Source organism: Neolamprologus brichardi, chromosome 4, assembly GCF_056152115.1.
Source record: "Neolamprologus brichardi isolate AB-2024 chromosome 4, ASM5615211v1, whole genome shotgun sequence".
NCBI classification, from domain to species: domain Eukaryota; kingdom Metazoa; phylum Chordata; class Actinopteri; order Cichliformes; family Cichlidae; genus Neolamprologus; species Neolamprologus brichardi.
The window spans coordinates 24,197,328-24,210,255 of record NC_142107.1 but is presented as its reverse complement, the minus strand read 5'-3'; the positions used below and the strand labels follow the sequence as shown (position 1 = coordinate 24,210,255).

The 12,928-nt window shown below is 43.4% G+C and overlaps 1 protein-coding gene across 2 annotated transcripts in view; it reads left to right on the top strand.

Annotated features, from left to right (window-relative positions):
• The first annotated feature begins 498 nt into the window (after nucleotides 1-498).
• The window catches only part of gsg1l (gsg1-like), a 37,209-nt gene continuing 24,779 nt past the window's right edge, over nucleotides 499-12,928 (top strand). For both annotated transcript variants that reach the window (XM_087840382.1, XM_006801922.3), the window contains exon 1: nucleotides 499-1,035. In XM_087840382.1, the coding sequence (XP_087696508.1) occupies nucleotides 699-1,035 (337 nt within the window). In that variant the 5' untranslated portion in view covers nucleotides 499-698. The remainder of the gene's footprint in view (nucleotides 1,036-12,928) is intronic.

Sequence of the window (12,928 nt, the reverse complement as noted above, 5' to 3'; positions counted from 1 at the left end):
AGAGTAAATTAACAAAATAAGCCAGAGGAAAAAATTCACAAAAGTGTGAAACACAGTGGTCCCAAACTGGAGCCTCACCTCTCCAAGCTCCTAATGCACGTTGTCATTAAACGTTTATCAGTTTATTGAGTCTGTTGGCATCTGTGACCCTTTGTCTCTGAAACGAGACTAAAATTAGATCTCTGACTTTCGCAGGACACCTTGAAGGTGGAGAGGAGATGCAGGTAGCATCAAACAAAATGATGTCATATCACCTGCTGTCATATTTGAGCTGTGATTCTTTGTGATGGATTCAACGCCCCCATGAAGAGTCACAGATTTAATACCAAAAGATCCAAAATGACTGATTTCTAAAAGGGAAAACGGGAGTAGGTGTGGCTGAGGTGTGAGCTGTCTGGGTGACCGGTCACTGTGATGACGCACACGCAGGGAGGGAGCGCAGGGGAGAGAGAGGTGCTCCGCTCTCAGCATCACGTCTCCTCAGTGAGCCTCCTGCTCTGTGACGGAGGAGCAGCTCCCCGTCTCCTCTCCGAGGCCGGAAGCTCTCAGTTGTGACGCTGATGGAAGATTGAAATTGTGGGTTCGGAGCTCCTCACTGAGGACACGCTGGCACAGAGAGGACACGCGCGTAATTCTCTGTGCGTCCTCGCAGCGCCATGCCGCTCTTCCTCGTCTGACCTCCTCGCTCTCCTTCTTGGATGAACTTTCTCGCTGCCTGCGGGGACGCGGCCGCTCGCTCCGAGATCATGAAGACGACGCGGAAATGCCGCGCGCTGCTGTCGGTGGGTCTGAACCTGGTGGCCCTGTTCTTCTCCACCACCGCCTTCATCACCACGTACTGGTGCGAGGGCACCCAGCGCGTCCCCAAGCCCAACTGCAGCAAGCAGCGGCACCACAACTGCATCGACTACGGCGTGAACGAGACGGACCAGAACAAAGTGCACTACAGCTGGGAGACCGGGGACGACCGCTTCCTCTTCCGCCGCTTCCATACGGGCATCTGGTACTCCTGCGAGGAGAACATCCACGAGTCAGGTGGGTCCATCAGTCCGAGAGGCTGGAGAGATTCTGGGGTCGCTTAAAGTTGTTAAGAGAAAATAAAACTAGAGCAGTGTCGGCTTTAAGATGAGTGTGAAGTATCTGGAATACTTTTTCCGCTTCACTTCAGATTTTATTTATTTTATTTTTAGCTCACCTGCAGTAACAGGTCAGACAATGTCCCCCTGAAATTAAAGCTAACAGCCCAGTCACGTCATTTTTACGCACAACCAAAGGAAAATGTTTGTGCGTAAAACCTGTTTTCACTTCGAGTTTGAGCCGCACTGACGTTTGTTTAGTTTGGACAGAATTTATTATAAAATGATAGGATGCGGTGCGTTCAGAGCACACTGCTCTCACTCATTGCACGCTGATCGATGTGTACAATTTAAGTCAATGCGCTCTCATTTTTCAAGCAGAAATTGAGCTTCTAAATCTCAGTTTCCCTCAATAACAGGACAACAAATGAAACATTTTTAGATTTACATTGAAAATAAATATTTTTATGCTTTTTCTTCGGCCTGTGCTTCTTGTCATAAAGATCAAAGTTGACAGAATTCAGGGAATTTGTTAGTGTTAGAAAGGAGCACAAAATCTTCACTCCAAACCACGTCATCCTAGATGGAAATTCATCAGTTAGGAACAGAGTGTGGCTGCACTGAGACTTTAACCTTTCATGTGATGGTGGATGATGCTGGTGTGGGTCTGCTCTGTGCAAACATGATGTATTCACACTGTTTTGGATAAATGTGGAGAGCTGGGTGATCAATATGACTGAAGCTGGAAAACGGCCTCGTTTACCTCTGTACTCTTCTCTGCTCTGGTTCGTTCCTCAGAAACACAGAAAGATCTAAGCTTAGACACATCCAGCATACCTGCTGCTGAACTGAAAAGCATCAGTGCAGTGAAGGAGATGTGAATGTTTTTCTTGTGAGGTCTCTGGTGGGTGTATATGTTTGTATTTTGTATAAATTGTTGTAAATCTTGAATTTTCTGTTGTAATTGGTGCATTTTTAGCATGTTTGCATCATGGCTGCTGTCTTGGCTGGGTTTCTTTGTGAACCTCCTGGTTAAATAAAGGTAAAAATAAATAAATAAATAACACATTTTCTCTTCCTGCTGATGAGACGTTTAATGGAAAACTCAAAAATTAAAAGTTCAGGTCTTCAAATCGCTCATTTTCCCTCAGTCCACAGTGAGGAGGCGCTCAGGTGATGTGCTGGACGCCCTCACATAGAAGCTCATACCAGTGGGACTTTTTGCTGTAACCATGTTATCCAAACGGTGTGTTGAGGAGGTGCTGCCCTCTCCAATCTCCTGGTTTTCCTCTCCTGTGTTTTTGGATTTATAGTTCCAGCAGTTTGTTTCCTGAACTTTGTTATCAGCTGCTTCCTGTTGAAGTATTCTGCCTCACCTCTGCACTCAGCCTCATGACAGTTAGATGGTAAATGGCCTGTATTTGTATAGGTTAGTTCTAAAGCTGCCGAACAAAGTGGGGAAACAAACTTCATAACGAGCAGGTTTTAATAACTCAAAGTTAACTTCTGGTCTTTTGAATGGAAGATGTTTTTGTGAATGCTCTGATGGTGTCACCTCCTTACCTTTTCAATAAAGGATGGTCTAATGTATCCTCTGCCAAAAGAGGCAATAACTCTGAAGCATTGTTCTTAGTATTTACATAATCCGGTGAGACTCCTCTGAGGCATTTCCACATCTGTCAGGACTCTTATTAAGAAAACCGTTTCTACCTCAGCCAGTGTCTCTTGACTTTCTGACTTTCCTTCTCTGTTTCCATCTTTGGGATGAACTTCCTAAAACTGCTCCACGGTGCAGTTTTTGACCAGACAGGAGAAACCTCTGTTTGTCAGGGACTACTTTCAGCTGCAGATTGATCCCCATTACTTGGAGCTTTAGCTGTGAAGTCTACAGTGAGCTTTGCCTCTGTGGGTCCTGTAAGTGTTTCTGATATTTTTGTCCCATGTGAGAAGCTGTAGACAAACAAACAAACAAACAAACAAACAAACAAACAGGATCTGTTCTGTGCAGAGCTGAGTGGGAGTGAAGAGGACAAAACAGTCTGTGTGTGGATCTGTGCGCTGTAACTGTGAGAGTAAATAAACATCTCAGGGACACAGAGGTGTGTGTGTGTGTGTGTGTGTGTGTGTGTGTGTGTGTGTGTGTGTGTGTGTGTGTGTGTGTGTGTGTGTGTGTGTGTGTCTTGTGTGTGTGTGAGCTTCCCTTCTTCTCCACATTTAAAGTCCAGAGCGAATGAATGAACCGTGCAGGAGCTGCAGCATCTGTGAAGTTAAAGTGTAAAAAAACTGCAGATTTTCTAAAATCCTTTAACTGTAAAGAATCATTATTTGCATCAGTGGCACGCGGCATTGTTCAGGATGTGAATGCATTTTAACCTCATTTCTCTGTGAGAATTTTTCACATCAGAGACAAATAGGAAATAAAATGCTCAGCCTGAGGCCTTAAGTCCTCACTGATGACCACCAGTAACCCACATGGGAGGGATTCTGTAATTCTGCAGAAGCAGAAACGAGAAACTCGTATATAAGCTGTTGCTGTAGCGCCCCCTTGTGTTTTTAATGTGGTCTTTTAGCTTTTATTGCGATAGGAAGGTGGATCGAGGACAGGAAAGCTGAGACCAGGGGAGCATTTTTAAACATCACAGCACCTAAAAACTATTGTTCATGTTTAATACATAATATATACGAATATGGTTTAATGTAACTGAGACTTAAACGCTCATATCTCCTCTAGCATTTATGAGTTTATTTAGACACAAGCTTCTTTTTTAGTTAGTTTTAATTTCGAGCTCTTTCTTTGCATTATTTGATGTCAGAGGTCTCTCCTCTGTGACAGACTGGATATCTGGGGGCTGTGCTACAAACTTCAACATACCCAGGATAACTTTCTTATCTGGCTTCACTTATCCCAACATCTGCAGTCAGTTTGAGCTCCATCTGGTGGCTGTTCAGCGGCCTTGCACGGTGTGAGCAGGAGTGTTGCAGATTCGGCCTCAGGAAGGTTGAATCTGTTAATCTGCTCTAAATTTTCTGTTAATACATCGACTCAAACTGAGCTCTGACAGCTCAGATCTCAGTAAGTACAAAACGAAGAAAGTCTCCCGTCCAGCACATCAAGTATTGAACTAACACACATCCCGTCACGCCCCGAAGCTTAAGCTGTTAAATTCCCCCCTCACATTCTGAAAGGATCGGTTTGTTCCAGCTCTTCATTAAATCTACAGGATGTTTACACTGAGACCAACACTGGAACAGAAGCTGCTGATGGAGCAGCACCTTTTTTGTTTAACAGGGTGTTTATATTTTTGCTCTCGGCGCTGCTCTCACCAACAGGAACGCACATTTTATTAGACTTAAACCCAAAGCTGCATCAAAAAATTTTCTGCATTCATCTGTTTGTGTTTTAGATCAATCCCAACATCCAGTCTAAATTATTTGTTGTCTTTGGAAACTTTGGGATTTGCACTAAAATTGCTTTGCTTTGTTTCTCACTTTCTTTTTGCCTGATTAAATTTTGTTGCTATCGATAAATATGTATTTGCCAACTGCTCTGTTGCTGCTGGGTCAAACTGGTTGCAAAGAGTGTGGTGCACCAACCTCAGCAGGAGCTTGCATGGAAACACTCCCCAGCAGACTCTCAATGAACACGTTTCGAAAGGCGCAGCTTTTATTTTGAAGGCGACAGTTTCCATTTCCAGCTTGCATCAGGTTTTTTTAGTCTCATTAACATTGTGCATGTAGTTGGTGTCACTGCAATCAGTTTGTAGTGTTTGGGTCTTGGGGTAAAGTCTGATTCCCACTTTAAACTTACCTGAACTTGCTCACCTGTCTTCTCCGAGTCAATACTTCCATGTTAAGGATTCTTTCAAGGAGTCTTACCTTCTTGCCTCACCTGCCTGCAGAGCCTCCTTACAAACCTCAAACAGTTCCCGGAGAACAAACCAGCACCATTATCTGAGATTACACTCACGATTCTTTTAAACTGTCTTCGAAGCAACTCTCTGTGAACCATCCAAACACCATCTGAACGCACGATCTGATATCCTCATGTTGGTGTTGTTCCCAGATCATCATTAGGGATGGGTATTGATAAGATTTTCACGATTCCGATTCCATTTTCGATTCTGTTTAACGATTCGATTCTTTATCGATTCTCTTATCGATTATTTTTTTTTAAAAAAAAAGGAGAACACTAAGGTCAATTAGCTTAGATCTTTGTTTTATATCTTCTCTTTGAACAAGATAGAAATTTAGGAGTAACATGGCCTTACAAACCCAACAGTGAGATCTTAACAGATCCAACCTACGGCTCTTCAATGGGGTGTCACAGGGTCCCCAGGAAAAAAAATTGTGAATGTAAAATAATAAAATAAATATTCTTCTGTAGCAATTACACAAGAATATCCAATAATGTCCCTGCCTACAATTAAACACATTCACTTACCGAAAATCGGGGGCATCTGCTGTGGCAAATGGGTGCAAGCCTTTTACCACAAACTTAGTCACTGCTCGGTGACGTTCGTCTATCCTGGCCTGAAAGGAGACGCTACCGGCAGACTGTAGCAAGAACTGCCAGCATCTGAGCCAGACTCTGTCTGTCTCATCATGGTCACCTAAATGCACAGTAATGGCAGGTTTTGTAATGAGGCAGATCGCGCTAACATAATATGCACTGTTAGTTGATTATTTACCTGCCGTATTAACGGGAGAGGACGTGCAAACGTTACCGCTGCTGCTGGGTTGAGATTCACGAGTCCGGAGCAGAATTAAAAACACGACATTCATTTAAGGTTATCGCGCGTTTTGTGAGCAAATGCTTTTGCATATTCGTAGTGTTTCCTCCCTTAAATGAAATATCTACTTTGCAAGTATTGCAAGTTGCCCTGTTGTCATCCGTTCTCGTAAAGTATAAGCAAACTTTTTAGCGTTTGAGCCGCCGTGTTTCCTGCCAGGTAAATGACGCTCCGCAACGTGGTGACGTCATTCGGGGCGACTGGAATCGATAAGGGAATCGTTTGCAAAAATGGCAAACGATTCCAAGGAATTGAAACAGTGGGAACCGGTTCTCAACAAGAACCGGTTTTCGATACCCATCCCTAATCATCATACTAAAGGTTGTTCCAGGATCAACACTGCAAGTGACCAATCAGAATGTTGTGATGTCATACTTTTGCGACTTCGGGAATAACCGGCGTAAAACAAAAAACTGTACTTAAGCTGCGAGAAACCGCCTTTGTCCGCCGATCAACGGACCCTAACCCTTTAATAAACGCTAAGCAGAATTGATATTGTCCTTGCAACATTGGAATTTCATAAATGCACGAATGGGTTGGTGCGCAAAAGAATAACGTCACAATAATGTGATTGGTTACTTGCAATGTTGAACCTGGAACAACATTTTCATGATGATCTGGGAACAACACCAACACGACGATATCAGATCATCCCATCTGAACTGGGTCCTGCTTAAGTGTCCAGCTGCCTGGCCTGGCCTCGACGGCTTTCCAGGAAAGCTGGTGTCTTCCATGAAAACTGTGGGTAACCATGGCAACCTACAAGCAACCAAAACAATCGTGAGGATGTTTTTGGTCCAACACCGTGCACCGACCGGTCTGTAGGCCGGTGTGACTGAGGCGCTGGGCGCTAAAACGTCTTGGTTAGGTTGAAGGATGCCAGTTGAGGTGATTGGATTCAAACTGAGTTGAAGACCGCTGATAGTTTGTATTTGCACTTTTTAAAAATGTTCACAGCGCCTGTCACTCTTAGTCCTGATGGCTGAACTGAGCGTGTGCCGACTTTAATCAAACCATGTAAACAATCCACATTAATAAGCAGATATTATACATGTGCTGCAGAGGCTGAATAATGATGAAAGCAACTCCAAACACCAGCTGTTTAATTATCAGCTGATAAAGATTCAACATCATACCCGCCTCCTCATTTAACCTGCCGCGCTGATGCGTAACAGACCAAAGAGAGCGTTACCTGAGATCAGGTACGCAAACACCTGTGACAGCGCGGAGCTTTGGGAAGAGCCGGAGAGTTTGAATAAGTGTGTGTGTTTGTGTGTTTTCTTCTGTCCCAGTGATGATGAACTCTACAGAAAAGCCCAGCAGCAGAAAATATGGTTGATTTCCTGCCAAGCCCAATGTTTTATTCAGCTGTTTCCTCAGTTCTGGAACAAATTCAGAACACTGGAGATGCTGGCAGTCTCGACTGTGATAAAACAAGTATACGTAGTTTAATTGTCTGGACGACTTCGTTGGCGTGACGCAGCACGTGCTGATTTGCAGCTTGGCCTGGATGATGAAGTTGATGTTTGGACCAAAGGGTTGTGGATTCGAGCTGCTGATTGGTGATGCATATAAAACTAATCTTGGCTCATTCTTTGGCTCTCCCTGTGTTGTTAATGATAAAGAGGACTTAAACCTGTTAATGTGTGGTAGTACTGGGGGGCTGTGGATCATAATTCATAAACCTAACATGTTTAACAGCATGAAGGCTGCTGCAGTGATTCCAGACAGTTTAATGGAGAGGCTGGGCTGACGCTTTGCTGTGTGGCCGAGATGTGCTGCAGAACCTTTAGACTAAGTGCAATAACATCAGTGTCACTGGGTCATTATAACAAGCTGCTCCGGTCCCTGAGAGGGAAAAAGTTGCTGTACTGTCCAAGTGTTTCCTGTTGTCTGCACGTGTAGCGCATTAGCTGTTGCTAACATCAGGTTAATGCTAACCAAAGCAGGAGTAAAAATCATTTCTTCTGTGTGGGTTCAAGGTGCATTGTTTTGGTATGAGGTGTTTGCACTTCAACAATTTCAATTGCACTTTGTGTACGGATTTTGTTAAGGCATAAATTTAGGAGCATGGCAGCTCTGGTTAGTGGGTGGCGACACAGGCGGCTGTAGCTGCTAGCTGTCTGCTCGGCTTCACTTTAGCTAACTGGAGTCCCTGAACTGGACCTCTGGACTGTGTTTGTGCTGTCGGAGCACCGTCCAAGAAAATTAAAAGAGGACAAAAACTGTCTTTAAGAACACAAATCATCTGTAAAGTAGGGGTGGGCGATAGAAACGATATAAATTTGGCCAACGATAGAGCGGTATAGTCAAAATCTCTATCGCGATAGCCCATGTTGATGATGTCATCAAGCTGCGCCTGTTTTGGTCGAAAGCATTGCAGCGGCTACAACCATTATCATCTACAAATTATGCCGACAGTCACAGCAAAGAGAGGAAGCACTTTTGAAATATGGGGAAAGCCAAAAACTGCGCTTTCATACATAAGGCACACTCTCGATTTTTGAGAAAATTAAAGGATTTTAAGTGTGCCTTATAGTGTGGAAAATACGCTATACATAAGAAAAGAATATATCGCGATATATATCGTTACCGCACATGCTTCAAATTATATCACGATATGAATTTTAGGCCATATCGCCCAGCCCTATTGATTATTTCCCGGTCTGCAGACAGACTGTGTTCACTGTGCTGTTGATGGGATTTTTTGTTTTAAAAAAATCAAACATCTGTTTGAGTATAACTCTCTATGAATTGCCTGTTAGTAACTGGTAATTTCTCCTTTCAGTGTGATTGGTCTGCGAGCTAAAGGCCTGTATCTTTATTACAGTGTGGTTTGCCCAGCAGTGCTGGATAAAAAGGCATTCTGGCATCGCTGAGCGGAGAGTTATAATAATAAAATTTTACAGTGTGACTCCCTCTCTCAGCCATCGATTCCTTTTTCTTCTCTGACTTCGCTCTGCTTGCTTGTTTTTACAGAAATAAAACACATTATTAGCATCACCTTTGAGGATTACAAATGAGGTCATCCTGATGGAGACACTGAGAGCATCGCTAATTAACATTGACTAACCTCCAAAGATGTTAGGACTTAATTAAAACTACATGTCTGTTATACATAATTACTGTGTGAATATGACACTGTGTGTCACAGATTTAAGCAGACTCTCGGTTACCTTTGTTTGCAGTAATATTCTCTATAATATTTTTACACCACTTTTATCAGTTTTGGGCTCTGTGTTACTGCTCGTGTTGTTCACTGAAAGTCAACAGAGAAGCGCCAAAAGCTGCAGTACCTCTAGTGTCCAGCAGAGGTCAGTCCCCATAGACTCCCATGTTCAAATGTCCAACTTCACAGCAGAAATAAACACGTTTACAGCCTAATACAGAAACAGTTTTGGTCTCTACAGATAATTTCTCCATTTATAACAGCTGTACGAGGGTGAATTCCTCTGTATAACGTTTGCATTATTATGGGCGTGGTCTTTTGGACTGACAGGTTAATGGTGACACAGGTGTCTGATAGGCTTCACCTCAGCTAACTCAAGTGTTTGTTTTTGTTCTGTTGGAGCTTCCTGTTTGGGATTGAAGTTCTGCTTGCCTGTCTACAGCTTATGGATCCTGCTTTTAAGCTACTAGAGTCCAAGATATAATATAATTCTACAAATGTATGTGAGTTATGCAACTTCCTGATGAAGCTGCACACAACAGATGAGAGGGAACAGCCACAACTTAAACAAACCGGTCTGCACAGCTGGGAGAAACGTACCAGCTTACAGGGCGCATGTGTGAGACACACACACACACACACACACACACACACACACACACACACACACGTGAACAAATTCATTATGGAAACCATTAAAAAGGGCTTTTAAGACACAAACCGATCAAAACACATAATATTGGAGCCAAATTTACACACGGTACAGCACAGTCAGTGCCTCTGTGCAGCCATGGTAGCAGTCTGATACTGTTGCTTAATTATAATGTGAAACTGATCTGCAATAGTTATAAGCCAGCATACTAAACCAGAACGTGGTGCAGTTATAATACTCCCAATGTGACTCTGTGCTCAGAAGTTTAGGTGATGAATACGTGTGTGTGTGTGACATGATGTCTGATAGCCATGTTTTTATCACAGATTGGATGATACTGGGATCAGGCCGACTCAGAGATTATTTCAAATTTTTCAGGTGATGAGGTTCCTCAATCTGATGCTCGGTTCTGCTCCTTTTATAACACGCTAATTAAAAACTTATTAGAAAATGTTTGTGTGCCATTGTGATAGCTGCTGATGGCTGATAGCTCATTTTGAAAAAAAAACTAACCACTTCGAGCTCCATGTAACGCCACGATCATAACGCTTCACCGAAAAACAACAGTATTTTATTTGTTCATCACAATGTCATCAATTTCTTAGAAGAAGTGTTTCAACATCTTTATCTATTTTATGCATTCAGCACACCTTGGACTTGAAAATAGGATCCACTTTTACGCTGATCCTTATCTCTGATGATACTCTAACAAACATATGGGCCTTAAGTTCACCAGTACTGAATATGCTGTTGTGTGTTATTAGTATTACTTAGTAAAATTAATTTTACTTCTTTTAATATTTTCTTTTGTTTGAAAAAATATTTGTAATTGTTGTAATTAGAAAGTGGGCCAATCCATCCTCTACCTGAAACCAGCCACGTTGGTGTGTTTGATGGCTGCACATACGCTGAGCTCATTATTGGAATACGTGCCCATTGGAGCTGGAGCTATATGTGACCTGTTGCACAGCTGATCCATATATTACAGCAGCTTATTATTAAAAATAGATCAATAATTGAATTAATAATTCAAGCTTTTCTGCTTGTGTGAAACTTATCCAAGCACTACACAGTAATTATTTATCAGTCTGCTTTCCTATGAAAGGTCCGTACTTTGGAGCCACTGTGAAAAATGACACATGGAGGGAAATAAATGATTCAGTGGGATTTTTTCCTTTAAAAACAGCCATCGTCTCAGAGCTTTGGACTGCTTCAGAAGGGACCAATCTCAGAGTTAGCGAAGCCTGCTCGGGCTGATCGATGCGTACGACTTTACTGCTTCTCTTCATCAGTCTCACTGTGCTGCTCCTCACTGTCCCTGTTCTCTCCTCAAACACCCTTCTGGGAAACTCATGTTGGAGTCTCGCCGTCAATCCAGACTTCACTGAACTTTTAAACGTTTTTGACTATGATTTGATATCGCATCTGAATCCAGACATGCTGTATTCCACCCAGGCAATAAGAGGTTAAGTGAAAGCATGCAGCCATGGCGTCAGGAAAGCTTCAGCGAGGCTTATTCCCTTCATTACATCACTTCAATCTGGCACGACTGGCAAACAGACTCGTAAGGAGCTCATCTCGCAGTGACAGCAGTAATGAGAACAGAGTCGGCCGCTCCAAAAAGAGGCTTTAATTTGTAAAAAAGTTCAATTTACATCGACGTGACCTTTCTGTGAAATCCTCACTGTCACTGTTTGAGCCTTTTAACAGCCTGTTTCATGTCTTTTCTCTTTTTATTATATTGTAGAAGGAAGAACCTGTTTCACCCCAAGACCAGAGCGCATAATACTCAGAGAAACTGCAAACAAACCCAAGACCATTAACTCTACAGGCCAGGTTAATGGTTCAGGACAGCACAGTTAGAAAAAGACTGAACCCACATAGCAAAATTGGTATGGCCCAGATCTGGCCCACACAATGTGCTTACACATGGTCCACATACCGCAAAGAATGACGGCCCTTTGGTGGCCCAGATCAGGTTTGCCAGATCTGGTCCACACGTGGGTCAGCACAAGGCCAGTTGAAGACACACTGGTGGTCCTGTGCTGGCCCATGTGTGGGCCACCTCTGGCAAACCTGATCTGGGCCGTCATTCTTTGCGGTACGTGGACCATGTGTAAGTTGTGTGCAGGCACGGGTCAGTTGCAGACACACTGCTGGCCCAGAACAGTTTCAGCTCTGGCCTCAGATGTCAGCCTAATGTGTATCTTAATCAAGCCATGTAATAACAACATGTGACAGAACATGAAAAACCTCTGTTCAGACTGACTTTTATATAGCGCTTTTCTAGTCTCCCGGATTACTCAAAGTACTCTATACAACATACCACATTCACCCAATCACACTGACTGCTTCCTAACTACATTCATACACATTCACACTCTTAACATGCAGACTGGAGGAGCCAGTGATCGAACCACTAACCTTCCAATCAGTAGGTGACCTGCTTTACCTTCTGAGCTACCACCACCCACTGGCAAAGATGAGTAAACCGTCACTAGCTTTTGGATGAAGTGTACACAAACCTGTCAAACCTGCATTTGAAACGTTGGCTACCATAGCAGTACAGTATTGCAACATGGTATTTGGGTCTTCTAACAAAAATTGGAACATAAACAGTGGCATCATTGCGGTTAGAAGTGCCAGCTTGATGCCGGATCCGGGGAAGACCTGTTTTCTATGGGCCTGGGCCACATACACTAAACCACAATCGGGCCAGATATGGCATGCCATCACATAAGCAGTGGCATCATTGCCAGACCTGGCCCATATCTGGTTGACATATGTCTTTACATGCCAGAAGTCAGCCAGCAGTGCCGGCTTGATACCAGATCCGGGCCAGACCTGCTTGCTATGTGGGAACAAGTATGGCTGTGTGAACTACCAACAAGACTTCAGGACCAATGAGGCCAAAGTTCAAACCCAGCCTTCACCACGGCGGTGGACCGATCACTGAGTGTACCGTAAAAAAAGAAGGAGCTGCAGTGATCCAGACCTCAGCCTGACTCAGAGGCTGTGATCTTTTCAGTCTTTTCTGTGCATAAATGTTGCAAACCTCAATGATCTGATCGACACTATAAAGAAGAGTGGGCCAAAACTCCTCCACAGTGATGTGACAGACTGATGAAGTCACACAGGAAACCATCACTGCTGAAGGAGGTTGCATTTGAAAATGATCAGGCACATTATCAAAGATGCACAGCAGAGGTTTGTGCAGACATATTTACTCATTATTGTAGTG